This window comes from Mya arenaria, chromosome 6 (assembly GCF_026914265.1).
Source record: "Mya arenaria isolate MELC-2E11 chromosome 6, ASM2691426v1".
NCBI lineage: Eukaryota > Metazoa > Mollusca > Bivalvia > Myida > Myidae > Mya > Mya arenaria.
The window spans coordinates 18535363-18555391 of NC_069127.1; the positions used below are offsets into that span (position 1 = coordinate 18535363).

General features: G+C 35.8%; 1 protein-coding gene across 1 annotated transcript; it reads right to left on the minus strand.

Moving 5' to 3' along the window:
* Positions 1-993: 993 nt before the first annotated feature.
* On the minus strand, positions 994-19230 carry LOC128237029 (uncharacterized). The gene is made up of 15 exons (XM_052952209.1): positions 19159-19230; positions 18887-18928; positions 17814-17930; positions 14593-14675; positions 14349-14420; positions 13759-13900; positions 13195-13289; positions 12778-12852; positions 11204-11258; positions 10990-11064; positions 6942-7052; positions 4385-4533; positions 3956-4052; positions 3603-3782; positions 994-1555 (listed from the first exon to the last, which is right to left on the minus strand). The coding sequence occupies exons 1-15, from the start codon at positions 19175-19177 to the stop codon at positions 1209-1211; spliced, it is 1659 nt and encodes a 552-aa protein (XP_052808169.1). The 5' UTR covers positions 19178-19230; the 3' UTR covers positions 994-1208.
* Positions 19231-20029: the final 799 nt, after the last annotated feature.

Consider the following 20029-nt stretch of genomic DNA (forward strand, 5'->3'; position numbering starts at 1 on the left):
ACTAGAAACTAACAATTTGTGCAATAGAGATGGAAAGAACACTTGTTTCTCACTTTTTATTCATCTTTTATTAAATATTGATACGTTATCACAAGCACTCCGTTTTCCGTATTGACATCCGGATTTTATAAACTTGCCGGATGAAAGCAATGTTCATATATCCTAGTACGTATAATGTTTATCAGTTACTGTTATGAAACTAGCTAATTGGCTTCAAAAATAGTCAATTTACATTTTCCATTAATAGGTTATGGCACACATTATCAATAACAGTTTTAGGCAAAATGTTTTTTGGATTCCTTTTTTTCTCATGTGAATAGAATTATAAAAAAAGATAAAATCACGCTTGTCACGCATACAGCCTTTCAACGCATTCAGCGCATTCATTTAATAAAAATACAGCCTGTTATATCCGATTTGGAGCCATTTGCTGCTTTTTCCTAGAACACTTTGCTCAGCATAGAAAGTTTGTTTCATCTTGATTGGATTAGGATGAAAGCGTACAATTCATGCAAAACCCCAAATTAAAAATTATGAGACAAAGTTTCACGTAAATTATAGTGTAATTTATATATGCGCACTGTTCTGTGTAGATGCGTTGTACATGTTGCCGCATAAAGTGACCTGCGATTTTCAGTAAGGATTCTTGACATGACTTGACTTAACATAATCGGCGCAGTGCGAACAAATTCCATAATGAGACAACTTCCGGTAAAACGCGCCGGTAACACCAGAGTTTCACAACGCGACGTCAGCAGCAACGATACAAAATGGAGTCCGTCGGAGCAATTGATTTGTAAAAATTGTGAGCATACATGTAGTCGAGCCGTATGTAATCAAATTTGCTTAAAACATGCGGGAAAGACATCATTGACGTTGTTAATCATAATTCTTGCTGCTGTTATATTGTTGCTGTTATTATAAACAATAAATACTATCGTATCTTGTACAGCTTTAATTTCATCAATAAACATATCACCAAAACAAGCGTTATCAAAAATAATTATAGTTGTCCAAAAGATCTTCAATAAAACACCAATTACGGACAAATAGACAAATAAATAGATTAGCCTGCAAGTGACCTACAATAACACACATTATCTATGTTAATCAACCGACTTAATTTAATTAAAGTTTTTCTTTACCATGTGTGCAACGTACTGCACGATTTTTGTAAATATTCAGGTTGCATATATCTATTTTGACAACTAATTGTTCCGTCGAATCATCATATCAATGTAAGTCATTGAAAACATATTAAATACTTGCGATGGACGGTCAGAGTATAAATTGAATGGGGCACAGTGAGCATCTTCATCTGGAGGTAATTGTCCACCGGGATAGAAATGTGATCCGCAGATGTTAGAGTTATTATATGTGTTGGTTGGTAAGGAGCCGTTAGACGGGACACAACCATAGTACCACCATCCTCCCCCTTGATGCGCCGCGCAGGCGTCAGTAGTGTCCCGGTCGTAAGTGGCGAATGTGGCGACAGGCGGGATAACAAACCCGGCATCTACCTGTCCATTGTCCTGCGGGGATATACTGCCTGTACCTGTAAAATGGTATGTGTATTTTATATGTCATAACTTTGATTATAAATTGCTATCCTACCTTCTGACAGTCAACCTTACCTGTGCCACAACACAAGAGCATGCTCATGTATGGACAGCATTTATCGAAATATTAAATAAGTAATAGAAATAAAAGACATTTGAAAATTAAATAAAATACACTTTCATGTACTTTCAGAGAATGTCGATATGTTGTTTATACGTTGTAACCCGATATAAACATAGTAGGCGTTGCAACCATATTGCGTTAAGCACTCGACTTGTAAAATGACCTGCAAGTAGGTCAAATACTTTCATTGATACGCATATAAAGCTGATATTGTATGATAGATTGCGAAGAGACACTTAAATTGTACCATACGAACATCAGCCTAATTGATATAGAACTGGTAATCACGTCATGATACAACTAAAATAATTTGAATGCCATCTTAAATTGACATACGTGAGATATCAACGTGTACCTTCCAGTACAGAATGCAATTACTCATTACAATGATTTCACCTCAACTTACGAAAACCTTCTTCATATAGCTCAATTGCCAACATTACATTTGAGCAGGGTAAAATATTTTGCTATTGCAACTTACGTGTCTGTTTGGTATCTCATAGAATATGAACAAAACCTTGTAGCTTTTAAGACATGTACTTCTAATCTCAGATATGAACACTGTGTAGATGTTCCATCAGTAAGAATAACTTAATATGGGAAGACCTCTTTCCGCTTGAGGCCAGTTAGGTATAGAAGCCTTCCAAAAGAAATAAGATGCTCCCAAAACTACCTGGAATTTAAAGGCTGATCCGCACCTGGACGGGTCCCTCTTGTAAATGCTCAATGTGCAAATAATACCTTATTGCTTTAAAAGAAATTAGAAGAAATTGAGAAGATGCTACATTGAATAAATTTGATCCTTGTTTAAATACCAAAAATATTTCAGTGGAAATTTTGAATGATAATAACAAAGTAAATAATATGGGCTAATATCTATTTATGAGTGGTTCAATTTATATAGCATCTGTAGAACACATACAACTTCTTGTGTTTTTCTTTCGGCAAGTATTTTTAGGTGTTACGACTTTACATTTTCAATTATTATTCTTACGCAGTGGTAGGTGCTGAAATTGCCAGGACAGTAGCCGGGCAGAGGTTTGGAAGGCTACCTGTAGGTAGGGATTGCCCCAATGGGATAAACAATGCCTTTGTACGCTACTGTTTCTGATAATATAAGCAAAATCTAGTTACATCAAAATTACATGATAAATATAATGCCTCCTCTTACCAATACTTTCCAAAGATTTTTGCTATCAAGTTAGATTAATTATAAGTTGTTTACCAACTACAATTCAATGTAAAATGCTGTTATTCCCATGTTAATATTACTACTTACAATTTTGCTTTTTCGAAACACGAAATGGTCAATCGGTATTTTATGCATACTGGTATACGGCACATTACTAAGCTCTGCGCCTTTATGGGCAAGCCTTAATCAACTAGTGCTGGTCATAAAAACAACAAACTCGTCGGCCTTGAAGTTTTAAGTAAATGATTTTGTTTTTTGTTGTGATTGTTTTTTATTGGGGTCTTCTTGTAGGCTATTCCGCATACAAGTTGTTTACCCCATCTTGCTCCGGTATTTACATTAACTGGTAATTTGGTATTAATGCAACTTTCATGCCATTTTGAACAGGCCACTGTATAATAATATACGGTTGTCCGGTTTAGCACAGCGGATAGCGCTTCTTATCTAGGCAACCTGGATTCAAATTCCGGCTTGGACGCATGTGATTTTGGTGTGTGGTCACGAAGTCGGACAAATGGGTTTCTTCCGGGTACTCCGGTTTCCCCGACAACACAAGACCAAACTCTCGCGTAAAATCATACCAATGTAAGTGATTAATATAATGTTCACAATCGTTGTAAAATATATCAGTTTAAACTTTAACCCCTATCTTGAGATCAACAGAAATCTTCGCTTACGCTTTTCAACGTTATAAAGAATATAGAAAAACACAACAAAAGTTCTTTACATGAAAAAGTCGCATTAGCCTCCCTCTCGATTGTAAACGACGGAGCCCCACTCAGAGAGATGATTCGCAATGTAAAGGTACATTCTTCGCTGAAGGTGCTATCGTTAGCACCAACGACAACTCCGTGGAATTTTCCATCAGTAGGTCCTAAATCTACGATTTCCTTCAAGTTCTCCAAACCTGAAAAAGCAAAAAACATTTAAAAAAAAATGAAAATTTGTTTCAAAATTTAAATTACATCTAAGTTGAGCAAGTATATGTTATGATTTTCAAGGAGATTTATTTAAACGTTGTTCACATTCAAGCAATGAAAAGCTGCAAAAATAAAATCAAAATATAACAAAAAACACTACCCATCCAGAAATTGGAATTTATGTCCCCAAATCCCTTTTTGTACTCTGCCAGGTTTCTGTGGAAATCTGGACTGTTTGTGACGCGGCGTTGAAATGCCTGAAATGATAAGTAGTTATAAGGATTAGGCAAAACGACGTGCATCGCATGTCAACGTCCTTTATGACTTACGTTCATTGGTTTTATGTATTAACGCATAAAATCGTTACATAATTTATTTTCTCGCAATACGGAAATGGCAACCAGACTCATCAAATGGAGATGTAAATGAATGCACAGATATGATATCGTCTTTGGTACATAGTAGAATTATTTCCGTTATAAATAAGTTTACTTAAATATTATCAGCAATAAACTACATAATTTCCATTTAAGAAACATTTATTGAACGGTCTAATCATAGTAAAACTACTAAGTACTCTAACACTTACGGTCCAGCCTCCCGAATCGTGCGTCATGTTGCAGAAGACTCGCAGCACAGTGTGTGACCTTGGCAACATTATTGTGTACACATCGTCACCTCGATTCGAGAACAGATGTGGGCGATTGATTATGTCTTTACAATCCATAGGCAACGGTCCTGTAATTAAAACCGACAGATTCTCTGGAATTAAGGCATTGATTTTGGCTCTACTGGTCAATGGCCAGAAGAGCTTATGCGATGGTAATGCGTATGTCGTATGTGCGTCCGTGCGTTCGTGCGTCAGTGCGTCTGTAAACAATTGCTTGTGAACACGGTACAGTCTTCAGTTTTGATTGTATCTCGATGAAAATTGTACAGTATTAAGTTCCTTTCGAAAACCAGCCCAAAACCTCCCATGCATGCCTAGAGTATGGCCCATATGAAAGTAGTAATAAGAAAGTATTAACAAATGTTGTTTTTAGCCAAGTCAACATGTAAAGCAAAGTCTAGGATTAAAGGAGACAACCTGTTCTTTGGTTGTGCAGTTGGTCTTGTGTCATACTCCCCATTGCCCTTGTTGAAAGAGATCAAAATTAGTTAAAAGAGGCTGGTTGATTTTTAGTTTTATAGGCCAAAGGCCATTTTTGGCTCTATGGGCCAAAGATCAGAAGTGTCAGTCGTTCGCGCATCCATTTTAACACAATTGCTTGTGAATGTTTGTTTAAATTATGCCCCTGGTCATAACTGGAAACGCCCCCGGGTTCACAGGTTGTGTATACTTAAATCAATCTATTTGTCTAAAACAGCTAGACAGACCCTAGCTATTTAAGGCATAATTCAGTGGTCCGCTACCATGGTTGTTCAAATTATGCCTATGGGGTCAAAACTGGCACTGCCCCAGGGCAGTGCCATTTATTATTTAAGAAATATTTTTTAAATAGTCTTGTTTCAAACCAAAAGGCTCATATGTTTGATATTTGTTGTTGAGCATCATATGATGACCGTCTAGCAAAACAGTTGAAATTATGCCCCTGAGGCCAAAGCTGGGCCCTCCCCTTTTGACCTCCTTTTTATAAAAGCTACAGCAATGAAATTTGGACCATGAGTATGATTCCGAAAATGAGTATCAATGTTGTCGTCGTATGACCTTGACTCTGACCTTTTGACCTACTGTTTTATTTTTAAAGCTAGAACAATGAAATTTAGACCATGTGTACAGTTTTGCAAACCAACTTCAATGTTGTCCTCGGAAGACCTTGACTTTGACCTTTTGACCTATTTTCTTATTTTTGAAAATACAGCAATGAAATTAAGACCGTGTGAAGTTTTGCAAACGAGCATCAATTATGTCCTCAGATGACCTTGACTGTGACCTTTTGACCTACTTTGTTATTTTGGAAGCTACAGCCATGACATTTTGACCATGTTTACTGTTTTGTAAACAACGACCTACATTGTACTTCGATGACCTTGTTTGTGACCTCTTGACCTACTTATTTAGTTTTGAAGCTTCAGTAACAAAATTGTACCGTGTGTACTGTTTTTCAAACAAATATCAATGTTATCCTCGGATGACCTTGAATGAGACCTTTTCACCTATTTTTTTTAATTTTGAAGCTACAGCAGTTAAAGTACAGTTTTGAAAGCAAATATTGTTTTTCCTCAGATGACCTTTACTTGGCACGTATTAAAATAGTTCATGCAACTAATCTGCTTACAACACTTTCTGTCATCTGGTGCTGAACGTGCAACGTTCTCAGCCAACCCAAACACAAGAAGTGAACTATATATTTCTTGCCTATTATCCATATATACATGCTCTGGATTGAAAATGACCACAAAAGCCATGCCAGTAGAGCATAGGCCCTCATGGGCCTCTTTTTTATTTTTCAAACAGCTACCGAGGCTATCCGTCCGGATTTTTATCCATTTTGCAGACAACAGCCATACTTGCCCAAAGTTTGCATTAACATTCAGGGGTTTGGAAAAGTGTTAATAAGTTTGTATACATATTTATGCGAAAAGCTATAGAAACAAGCTCAGTAGCAAAAACGTTAAACATAAACCCGGTTAAATGGCACTGGGTAAGATTATGTAAACTAAAGACTACCGTTCTCAGTCTCTGTAAAACAACAAATTATGACAATTTAAATGTAAATACTGGGCGACTTTTTACAGCTTCCACACGGCACTCACAAAACTGCTGTAAATATCAATATTAATGCGAAAAGCTACAGAAACAAGCTCAGTTTAAAAAAACAGTTTAAACATAAACCCGGTTTAATGGCACTGGGTAAGATTATGTAAACTAAAGACTTCCATATTTAATACGTGTAACTGCTTATCAAACTCAGTAGTATTAGCTAAATGGGTAAAGGTGCATTCGAAACCATTTTTATTTTGGTATATAATTATATCACAAACTTGTCTGATACTAACACCTATGGACTAGCCAACTCTTGCATATTATAGATATCAGTTGTAGTTCATATAGTATACATATTAATGGGTAAGATAGCTTGCTTATAATCTAACGATTAAAGTCAAGACATTTCAGCAAAATTTGAATTCTAAACACGTGTTACCCATATCACACGTCTTCCCAGAATACCCTGATGGACACTGGCAATCAAAGTCCCCATTCGAACTGGTGCATGTGCCTCTCTGACAGGGATTGGATGAGCAGGGATCAGCAACTGAAGTGAGCATAACATCTTATAATAAGGGGGAAATCTACCACCTCATTATACAGCTAGGTGAGGAAAAACACACATCGTTCCTAATGTCAACGTTTTAAGAGTTATTGAGCCTATAGAACAGTTTTCACTATTACTCGAAACGGACGAGCTAGCTTTATACAGTGACAGATGATAAAGGGAATCACTACGTTAAGATCAATTTTCTATATGAAGTAACACCAAATTAATAGTCTGTTCTACCGATTTTCAGGGGAAAGAATGGTGCGAGCAAGCGAACAAATATTTAAAAAAATTCTTTCGATTTCAAAGATAAAACGAAGAGGCATAATGCGATCTTTAAAAAACGTATTTTGACGACGAGTGAAAAGTTGTATAAATTATTTACCTTCACATGTTTACGTCAAACACATTTTGCAGGTTTTGTAAGCATTATATCATTCACCATACATGTACAGCATGGAGTCAAATTGCAATAGCAGTAATTTTACAGCGCGTTTGAAATTGAAAGAACACTTATTTTTTGTGTTGTTGTTTTCAGAATGTCACACCATTATAGTTTATACATTGTTACATACTCAGAGAAGTTGTCATAAGGTAAATATAAATGCTACTGCACCAGCCGACTATTGGAAAGAAACAGGGCACGAAGACGTGTAATCTGAACATTGTTAAAAGACCGAATAAACTACTTCTATAGCATGCCACTTATTAATTGAGAGGTCGAAAACTAATGTTGATTACACGCCATTTTTCCTCAGGAGTCAGAAGTAGTATATACAAACAGATTCAAGTTTCAAGATTCAACACATTTATCTAGTAATTTGAAGACAAACGTATTCCTTATTACATTATCAAAAAAATGAATTCAATTATACATATATAGAACGATAACGCCATAAGTTTGAATGTGAGACACGACAGATATAATATGATTACTAGTAATAATCAGTGTTTTACACATAAAATTTGTATTAAATATTGTTTAAGTTGACATTGAGGATGGACAAACAAGCGTTAAGCAAAATGTTTAAATTATATTTGTCACAAAGAGAAACATATCATATGACAAAAATGTTTTATTCTAGTATATTACGTACAAACATTTTTAAGAATGTTTTCTATTTTTCCAAGCTCATTGACAGCGGCTGATGTCGAACATGTCAGCTCGTACATTAAGCGACAGGACTCCTTGACAGACAGTGAAACACAAAGTGGTCAACTGAAACGGTCATTTTAGAGGGCTTGGCTTATAAAATTCCTAGGACTTGAATATAGAATTTCCGAAGATGCTGACTACTGCGTACACTGTGTAGTGTTTCCGGGAGCAAACAAACGGCGTGGTCAGTTAGCATCTGAACCATTCCAAAACGGGATACTGGCATTGGAAGTGTTCACCGGGCATTTCACAGACGCTAAAAGAAACCAGAAAGATAGGAAAAATGTGCATCAGGCACATATGTACAGTAAGGTTCGAGCTGAACTGTTTATAGCCTCTATGTCGAAGAAAATGACAGTCGCCAAGCATGTGGATACCACCCTGAAGGCGAGAGAAGGGGGAAAAGTTGAAGTGCTACAGCCTACAGTCTGTAGTTAAGACAGTGTTATTTTGTGCCCTCCATAATAATGCATTACGTGGTATTCGTAATGATTCTAAGTACCTAAATGAGGCTGACAGCAACTTCGGAAATTTTAAGGCTCTATTGGAATTTAGAGTTGAACATAGAGATTCGGTGTTGAAAGAACATCGCCAGTGCTCATAAGAATCATACTACAAAAAAGATCCATGCAAATTACTCGATGGATATGAAAATAAAGTATGTGCACACCTAATGAAAGAGGTAAACAGGTATACTTTGCAAAGAAAAGCCATGTCATAAAGCTGCTGTTGAAGCAAAGCAATGGTTGCATATTACCATATCTGTTATTATCTAACTAGCACCACTTTTTGTATATTTTTGAAGTTTTTTGAAATATATTTAATTAAATATGTGTAAATTTTACAGAAGCTTTGTCCCACACGTTGGGTAGAGAGACAAGATGCACTGGAGATTTTTTTCGATTTTCTCTCAGATATTGTTGAAGAGATGTCCCAGGATTATGTCTGGCGAGAAGAGGGCCACTACATCCGCAGTGATAAACTGGGTTCCTATTTGCAATCACCTCGTTCCAGTTCATCCGGGTACTGGTTGTGATCACACGATGCCTCAGCTATATCAATCCTCTAAAGGTTTCCTTGCATGTTTATAATAATAATTGAATAGCAAAAATTACTAAAAAGGCTTTTGGAAAGAAGAAATCAGTCCCAGCGCATTTGGAATATATCGCTCATCAGAGGTGCATATAATAAAGAACATAACAACAGTGTTTTCAGTCAACGCTACTGGTACGCAAACATACACAATTGATTGAGACTAACAAAAGCAATAACTGTCGAGGACTGGTTGAAAACAATAAAATGTTAATATATATTAAACGATAGATCATACAATAATAGAAAAAATGTGAAGTGTTCAATTAGATCCAACTATGAAAATGTTTCTGATGTTTCGGGCAGGGAAGTTTATGTTGCCAAGGCTATGTCCGAGGTCAATGTTGTCACCGCCAACCTTCATGACGTACGCTCTCCACATCGACGACTTCCACAGGATATGGTATCACGAAGCAGCAGGGATCACGGAGACACTGGTGGTTGAACCTGCAAAGCCCAGAACATATGGACGCTAAACCAAGATGGCAAATGCGGAGGCATCCACACCAGAGGAATGATACTGGAGAAACCTCACTGCTGATTTCATTGACACTCTGCTACTGCAAATGAGCGAACGATTTGGTAAACTTCAGAGGAAGCTGCCATGGGCCTTACCCTGATGCCCAAACATATGTGTGCCAATCCAGCAAATGCTGCTGACTTGGACTGGTTCCAGGAAGACTTGCATTCACCACAGTCACTGGATTCAGAACTGCATAGCTGGCAGCAGAAGTGGAAAAATGTGGAATTTTCTACTGAAACTCTACAAGAAAGTCTGAAAATGTACCCCAACATCCACACAGTGTTGACAGTTTGTAGTGTGTTCCAGTGACCTCCTGTGAATGTGAAAGAAGTGTAAGTGCACTGGCTTTAGTGAAGTCATAATTGAGTGCCACAATGGTCAAGATAGACTTCCTCAATGTGCCTCTTGAGTATTCATAGAGATGTTAAGATCGGCATTGCCAAGGTAGTGGCACTGTTTGCAAAGAAGAACCCTAGGCGAATTGCTCTACCAAGTGCTCTATTGGACAGTGTTTACACCAAAACATGCAAATATATGTAGGGTCATCAGCCCATTTATTCAGTCTTTGCAAAGTTTTTTTAACTGACAGTGTGGCAGAGTGTAGTTTCATGACAATGTTTTGTGCCAACATTTTTTCAAGGCAATGCACCGGAAAGCACTTCTATTGTATTGATTGTACTCTTTGATACCGTTATTTCAGAAAATCAATACGATTAAAGTAAAAAATACTGACTGTAATGGAAAGCTTACCCCCGCCTATATAGTAAAGAACAAATAGAAAATGCCATTAAACCGCTCGCACGGAGGGACTCTTGTACGATGGATAATTTACTCTTTTGGTGTTTTGTTAAATCGCGTTACTAACGCTTTTCAAAACCGTTCACTTGAAAGACAATATTTGAGCATATTTCAACATTTCTTTAATGGTTCCACCCGTCAGAATCTTAGTTTTTACAAACTTTATTTCATTAAAAGTGCATTTTACAAAACATGAGCGAGTTCCTATCCATCATGATTTTCATATTTGATGTCAAATATCAAAACTAAAGGTCAATTTCCAAAGTATTAAATTTTAAATGTACTTGTATAAGTATGTCAACTCGGGTACAAATACGTATTTAGTTAAATATCGACGTGATAAGTGATTGTAAGAATGCTCATACCTGGTGTTGTCACTTGCCCGCATGATAGCTGGTTACACAGGGTTGTGTTACAACATCGCATAGAACAAGGCATGTCTGGAATAAAGCGCGGGACACTCACTAATGTATATTTATCTACATTTACCTTTGTGTTTCAATCGGTAGAAATGATAAAGGATGTTGCTTTATCTAGCAGCCATACAAGCGAATCTAAATAATGCTGATATTTAATTACCTCTTTTTCTGCCCAGTATTCCCTGCGTTAAGGCGGCTACTTTAGCTTGACAGTCCTGTATTAAGGCAGGTCAAGTAAGACTTGTAATTTGCTGTTGTTGGTAAACAAAATGCAACTAAGAGTAACAACCAAATTACAGATATTATTTAACAGGGGGAAAAGCTATAAGGAAATACAACCAAACTACATGTGTTAAATAATAATAAGGTGAAATGCATCAAAGAGTTACAACATAATTGCATAATTGCATGTGTTACATAACAGAGGGAATGCTAAAGGAAAAAACATCCACACAACGTTTGTTAAATTATAACAGGGGGAAATATGCCAGGGAGTTTCAACATAATTACGTGTGTAATGGAACAGGGGTAAATGCGTCAGGAATTTACAAAATAATTACATGTGTTATGGAACTGGGGAAATGCGCCCAAAATTGACAAAATAATTACATGTGTTATGGAACATGGGTTAAATGCGCCAGGAATTTACAAAATAATTACATGTGTTATGGAACAGGAGTAAATGCGCCAAGGAGTTACAACATTATAACATGTGTTTTGTTACATGGAAAGAGGTCGACCAGGCACGACAGGTGCGATGCCAATATATATTTGACTGTTTCCACCTTTAGTTTTTTGGTCATTTGAAGGGTGAAGTCGTTTGCTTTGTATTTTGCATTTGGTGCAGACTCTATATGGCCATATGAGTATTTAGAATCGCAGCTGAGTCAATTTATGTCTGCATGTAATTCATGTTTGCATGTTGGTCACAATATCTTTAATGATTTGTAGTAGCAAACATCACTACTACTGACGTTCACCAGTTAGGCAGTGGTGTGAGGACAGCGAGCACACTCTTTTCCATACAAATGTAAGTATGTTGATGCCATTTGGTGGTGCACACTGTATTGTTTTATGAGCACTATGTATATTTTATGCATATAAAGATATCACAATGAGTCCGTGTTAAAGGTCCGTGTTAAAGATACAATCCATATATGGTTAAGCTTGAACGAATATTTAACGGTGAACCTAAGTAAACCACTTGATAAACTACGTCACAAATGCTACATCGGAATGCAACTTTTTACTTCGATTGATGACTTAAAACAAAGGTTACTTTTCCTTTCTTCACCATTTAAAATGAAACAAAGTCTTTACCACTAGAAGAGCCGCGCCTTCGTTTAATTACCGGAGTTTGATGCGGTGATTAGTTTCCTCAAACACTGTTTGCAAAATAATGTTTCGGCAGTGCCTCTTTTTTCGATAAGGTTTGTCCAAGCTTTTTTAGAAACTAAATCCTGAATCAAACTGTAGTAAAAGACCGAAGGATGTGCTATGTAAGCGGCGTATACTGTGTCATGTTTCATTTAACATGGTGAATAAAAATGAAGTTTTATATGTTTTAAGCATTTATGACGTAATCCATCACTTGGTATACACACACTGCTAAGACGACTACTGGTGTGTTTTCTCGTTGTCTTATTGGGGAAATTTCGAGAAGTTACAAAAGATACGAAGACTGCAAGAAGATATCAACGAAAATGGTCATGGTAAATATGACAGCTGACTTACCGCATGCACGGCACAGGACGACTCGAAGTGATATGTATGGGTTGCAATGGAGATTTTGGGGACAAGTTGGCAAACCTAAAAATCGTAATATACGCTCTTAATTTAAATCGTGTAACCTCAATTGTCGAGCAATGCAACATTTCGTGTGTTTTAAGATGTTTTAGCACTTGTGTTTCTTTAATGTTAGGTACCGGGTTTAAGCAGACTATAATCTACACGAGCAATAATGCAGTTGAGGATAGCACCAATTTTAACGGATTGATATTGCTCTGCATGCCATGTGAATATAACCAGGATTACTTATGTTTATGCATTCTTCCTTCTATGAGATAAAACTATTGCCGGCAGCTAGTTTTGATACTCTACTATGAAGCTCATGGAGATTGCTTCTCATAAACAATTAAAACGTCCGAGTACCTGTCCAGCCGGACAGTGTTGTATGTCCGTGCAGGAATCCTTTGTGGTATGGTTTGAGCAGGAGTAACAGGTGGGACCACCACTAACCGAAATGTCTACAAGATGAACAAATTAAATCTCCAAACATGTTCATTTACTGTATTTGCATTGTTTAATGGATTTACTGCCATTTACAAACATTGTATTGCATTGAAATCGAAGCACCATCATAAATGCAATGGCAAATGGATAAAAAAATAAAAAATAAAACCCATATCTCTCGAGGGATCGTACAGCTTTAAAAACTTCTGTAATACAGTATACATGTATATGGCAGATTTAAAAGAGTTTTCAAAACTGTTATGGAATTCCGTCTGAATTGATTTATTTATTTCAGCACTTTTCAAATATAATTTGCCAATTTTCAAGTAAACATTATTTTTGACTTTTGTCTACCTTGTTCAAAGATACATCAACGATAAGCTGCTTAATGAAGTTTTTGCTTAGACCGATGACTGAGAGAGTCGACGCAGGCTTTGACAAGAGTGCACCTTGTGCAATGAAGTACTCAAACAACAACCGTACTTGGAGCTTGGCCACACATGTTCATGTTGCATATCGCCCCCAAGCAGCATCGTTCGCACAGTGGAAAACCAGTCTGTGTCTGGCGGGATGTCATGGACGTTGGTGTCTCTCTCCTTCCAATCACCGATCTTGCACCACATAGCTGTAACCAGTTGTAATAACAATTATGTAACCTTTTACTATTGACTGATTGTATTCTAGTTTCCTTGTTTCCCGCATGCCCTCAAAGCCATTTACAAAACATGTCAACTATTTAAGTATCAACAAAACGGCCAGCCATTTTGGAAATGTCTTCTGAATTTGTCACCACTGGATCAATGTCAGGGGCGGATCCAGGAAACGAAGTGAGAGAGAGCGTAACTAAGGGTTGTAAACCTTTGACTCGCGCCCGAACCTCAGACCCCCACCACCGCACTCCTGGACCCGCGAGTGAATATAGGTTGCTTTCGATGACCTATTCTAGTTCTGACTCAAAATTGCCATACAGAAATGGAACATAAGTCGTGTTAACCATTTTAAGTGAAATATAGGCTTATACTCAAGAGCGCATATACAAGAGTATTACAGTATAACGGTATGTGTGTCTCTACCTGCGAGTCTTTACAGCCGTACTCGTGAAGCAGGTCACCGGAAGACGTTGCCAGGATACGTGCGAAACATTGCTGCACATAACAGGAAACATCCGGGTTGTAAAATATATTTTACATAAAATGCAATATTGAAGTAATATTCAACGAAGTTTTATTGTAAGCATGTCATTAGAAGTATTTAGTAGGTGCTTTCATATCAACGAATCAGTTTCGTTACTGTATGTAAGGGATGTTCGTAAGTTACCTGGCCCGATGAGCACTTCTGCACGTGGGTACACGGCACGTCCGTGAGTCTGGCAGGGCACGACAGACACGTCTCAATGCCGCCTGAATGGCGATATAAACTATGAAACTGACGATATAAACTATGATACTGAGGATATAAACTATGATACTGAGGATATAAACTATGACACTGACAATATAAACTATGAAACTGACGATATAAACTATGATACTGAGGATATAAACTATGACACTGACAATATAAACTATGACACTGACGATATAAACTATGACACTGACGATATAAACTATAAAACTGAGAATATAAGCTATGACTCTGACGATATAACCTATAACACTGACCATATTTACTATGACACTGGCAATATAAACAGTGAAACTGACCATATTAACTATAAAACTGAGAAAATAAACTATGACACTGGCCATATAAACTATGACGCTGACAATATAAACTGTGATACTGACAATATAAACAGTGACACTGACGATATAAACTATGAGACTGGCAATATAAACTATGACACTGGCCATATAAACTATGACACTAACAATAAAATGACTCTTAGAATATAATCTATGTCACTGACAATATAAACTATGATACTGACGATATAAAAAATGACACTCACCATATAATATATGTCACTGACAATATAAACTATGACACTGACAATATACACCATGACACTGACAATAAAAAATATAAAACTGAGAATATAAACTATGACACTGGCCATATTAACTATGACACTGAAGATATTAACTATGACACTGACAATATAGACAGTGGCACTGGCCATTTAAGCTATGACACTGACTATATTAACTTGAACACTTCCATATAAAGTATGTTACTGAAAGTATAAACTATGATACTGAGAATATAAACTATGGCACTGGCCATATAAACTATGACACTAACAATATAATGACTCTGAGAATATAAACAGTAACACTGATCATAATTACTATGACACTTGCAATATAAACAGTGACACTGACCATTTTAACTAGGACACTGACTATATTAACTATGACACTGGCCATATTAACTATGACACTAACAATATAATGACTCTGAGAATATGAACAGTAACACTAATCATAATTACTACGACACTTGCAATATAAACAGTGACACTGACCATTTTAAATAGGACACTGACAATATAAACTATGACACTGACAATATAAACTATGACACTGACAATATAAACTATGACACTCACAATATAAACAATGGCACTGACCATATAATATATGTCACTGACAATATAGACTATGACACTGACCATATAAACTATGAAACTGAGAATATAAATTATGACACTGACCATATAAACTAAGACACTGACCAGATAAACTATGACACTGACAATATAAACCGTGACAATGACCATATAATGTATGTCACTGACTATATTAACTATGACACTGGCCATATAAAATATGTTACTGACCGTATAAACTTTGATACAGAAAATATAAACTATGACACTAGCCATAAAGACTATGACACTGGCCATATAAACTATGACTCTGACCATATAAACTATAATACTGACCATATAAACTATGACACTGAGAATTTAAACTTTGACACTGGCCATATAAGCTATGACTCTGACCATAAAAACTATGAAACTGAGAATATAAACTATGACACTGGCCATATAAACTATGACACCGAACATATAAACTATGACACTGAGGATATAAACTATGACACTGACATAATAAACAGTGACACTGACCATATACACTATGACACTAACAATATTTAATATTAAAACATGTAGGCATGTTTTTCAGAACTTTAGAAAAGGAAAATGTTGAAAAATAAGTGTTGCTTTAAAAGCGGCTTGATTAAAATGAAGCATTCAAACATGTTAGGGTTAATCAGTATACTAGTTAAAATTTGATTTGTCTATTTATCAAATTGTAAAAAATATCATTTTTATAACAATGTGTTCATGTGTATGTCTTAAACATCAAAGGGTTTTTATCGTGTATTGTCATGATTAACCTAACTGCCCTGACTATCCCTGGCTTGTACATAAGCAGGGGCACACTTTCAGAAACTAGAGTAAATGATAGTGTGTAAATGCGGTGATTATTTTTAGGAACGTGTTATCGTAATGGTGAAAGTAGGTAACTGGTTTGTCAAGATATATTGACCTTTGATAGCAACTGTGCCATTTTGAATTTAAAAGGCACTGTGGTCATGGTGGCATTTCAACACTTTGTTCGAAGATGAAATTCTTTATAAGTACTGCTTCTAGGCTCTTACAAATAGTATGGACAATTAATATGTAGCGTCTATCTATATGAAAACGTGCCCTGTAATGAATATAGCATCCGAGTTGTTGGTTCAATCTAAGGCTACTTCGCTTGTTCCCGTTGTTGGTATTTAAAGTGACACTCTTATTTAAAATCAAAACATACACATGAATAACAAACACTAATTTTGACTGTTTGACTTTTGACTACTTAATAAAAAAATGTAATTATGGAAAATACTAATTACAAGATTGTAACCGTGTATTTAAAAGCAGAAAGCGCAAAAATATTAAATGATTGGTCAATGCTAAACGATTAACTGTGGTCTTCTTTAGTCCCATCAGGTAGCAATATAATGCTTTATGCTCATTTCTTTCCAATTAAACTCGGTATCCTTCATAAGCACCATGGTTTCTTTACATATCTTCATTTCATAACTTCAGTCATTTTCTTACGTTAAGTATCTCACTTATGCTTTAATGTAATTACTTTATACTATTTGAAATAATTAATTATCATTGATCTGATTCAAAATACATATTTTTACGTTAAACTTATACTTATACTTTTCATTTAATTTGACCAAATTAAAATTGAAGGAAATTGATTTAAGTTAAGAATAGTCTTAAATGCCTAGTTTAACCCTTCTTAAAGTGACCCCCCCCCCCCCCTCCCCAAATCTATATACAGTACACAACCTCTGTGTATTGATCTTGATCTACTTGCCTTGACCCCTGCTATCAGATCTCCGACCTGGGTATAAGCCTGTTTATAACAAACTACTGCTGTGTTTAAACACTGATTGCTCTTCTTTTTTTATCTAATATCTTAACTTTACTATTTAGATTATTGTTGTTTTTCAGTCGTATTATGTCTTTTCAAGTACTAATGCATATTAACACATAATGTTTTAAAGATATTTTTTTTTTGATTTACCTATGCTCGAATCACAGTGAATGCCAGTGTAGCCGTGATCACAGACGCACAGGTAACCAGCCGGTCCGCTAAAGCAGGAGCCATGCACACACGGGCTAGGATGACAGGCATTTGCGTCTGAATATGAAATAATATACACATGCAATAAACATAATTCCCGCACTACAAAAATATATTAGACGAACTTTGCAATAACTTTAAACCTTAACTATATCGATAGTATTATAAGAAAATATACTAAATCACCACGACATAGGTAGATAGATATCTTTAATTAATCCTTTAAACGAAGACTTATAACAAGGATGTTTTTTACAATGAATCGGTACACAAAATACATGAAAAGGTACATGCAATAAATATGTATATATATATTATTGGAGTACGGCATGGACCACGATATTGAATTAAAGAATTATATTATGTACATTTATCTAGAACACTTTTAAACATGTTATTCGTATGTTCATATCTATAGCTCAGTAAGAATCAATATAATCCTCGCCGAAAGGAAACACACCATTCTTTATTGCTTCTATTAGAGACCTTCTATTCAAAGTAATATGATCAATATAGTTAGCAATGTTATTGTAGCACCATAAGTCTATTGCAGTACTGAAGTATCCAATACAAGCTGATTTAGTCGACTACAGGTGTTCCTTTTCATTTATGGGCCAATGACAGTCGAGAAGTTCTCCAATTGTCTGTAGGTCAATTTTGTTTATACCGATTGTTATGGTGGAAACGGTCATTTATTTTTAATGGTCTATTTTTTGTTGATACTTTTTTTAAGTCATCTATCATCATGTGGATGTATTATGAATTGAATCAAGACTACACGATTCCGGTCGCTTTACACATCTATTTTAAGTTCAGTTGCATGATGTAACCAACCGCACCCATTTAAGACAACCTATTAAATTTTCAGTTTAATTTGGTTGAACACCAAACGATTTAGCATCCAATTCTGGATGAAGCGTATGGCCTCGTTGCGTGGATCGCCAAAAATTAAAACACATGCACTAATTTACTGTTTTGTTTAAGTATTTCAAACAAATATGAATTAACATTACCAATTGACTCTCCCCACTGCACCAGCGAAATGGTCAACAAGGCTGTACAGGAAATAGTAATTAAATATAATGTTTTGAATTACATATGGTGAGTTCCTTGTATCAAGAAAGCAAGTGTTTAGCAACAAACACTGCAATAAGCAATTTTAAAGATTTAACAATTTACGTGCAGAACAGTTTAAGATTTTGTCAAACTTTAGAACCAATCAATAGATAATTACATTCAAGTAAAGGAAATTTATGTTCGTTGACATAAAGTTAATATATCATACCGAGGAATTGTTTCTTCATTCTCTCCTCAGCTCCAACTCACAGTGCGAATTATTCGACCCTTTAATTAGGTTATCAACCTTTCTTATCTGTACTATGTCCATTTATGAACGAGAGAATGATACTATTGATATAAAGTAATATGTAATGTATATTTACATATAGGAATAATAGAGGAACTCTAATAAAGCTATTTGAGTTGATACACCCATCATCAAAATCATAGGAACGAAGCAAACGGTATTGATAATATTTTAAATGAATATATCATTGAATGTGCGACATTATATTGAGACCATTAAAAAAATTAACATCATCCTTAATGATGGTGTGTTCCTCACAAAATGGTCGTCGGGAATTATAGTTGCAATCTTAAAGAAGCAACCAGCCTCAAATGTGACCAATTACAGGGGTATAACGCTGATAAGCTGTCTTGAAAAACTATTCACGAGCATTTGAAGAAATGGTCGCCTAAGTATGAAAAATGACGGATGCACAATTTGGGTTCAAAGCAGGCCATAGCACGACCGATGCTATTTTCATTTTACATAATATTGTAATTTAAAAGATGTATTTGAATGAAAACAAAAGAGTGTATGCTGCATTTATTGACTACTCTAAGTGTTATGATTTAATTAATCTCCAGGCATTGTGGTTTAAGTTAATTAAAGAAGGCATTGATAGTAAATTATTGAAAATTGTTTCCGGCAATGTACAGTAATGTGAAATCGTGCATGAGACATATGAATACGCTATCGGACTACTTTAGTAGTGATGTGGGCCTATTCCAAGGGGAGATTACATCTTCACTCTTCGTCAATGATCTTGAACGCCACATGCAATTAAACATAAATAACGTGTTACCACTTGACC

Bases quoted from the DNA above. Each gene is read 5' to 3' on its own strand.
- LOC128237029 (XM_052952209.1), bottom strand. The intron at 17,931-18,886 runs GTAATGTTAATT...TTTCATATTCAG, and splicing joins GCAGTGGGGAGAGTCAATTG to ACGCAAATGCCTGTCATCCT. The intron at 1,556-3,602 runs GTAAAGAACTTT...ACCATTTTACAG, and splicing joins GGCTAATGCGACTTTTTCAT to GTACAGGCAGTATATCCCCG.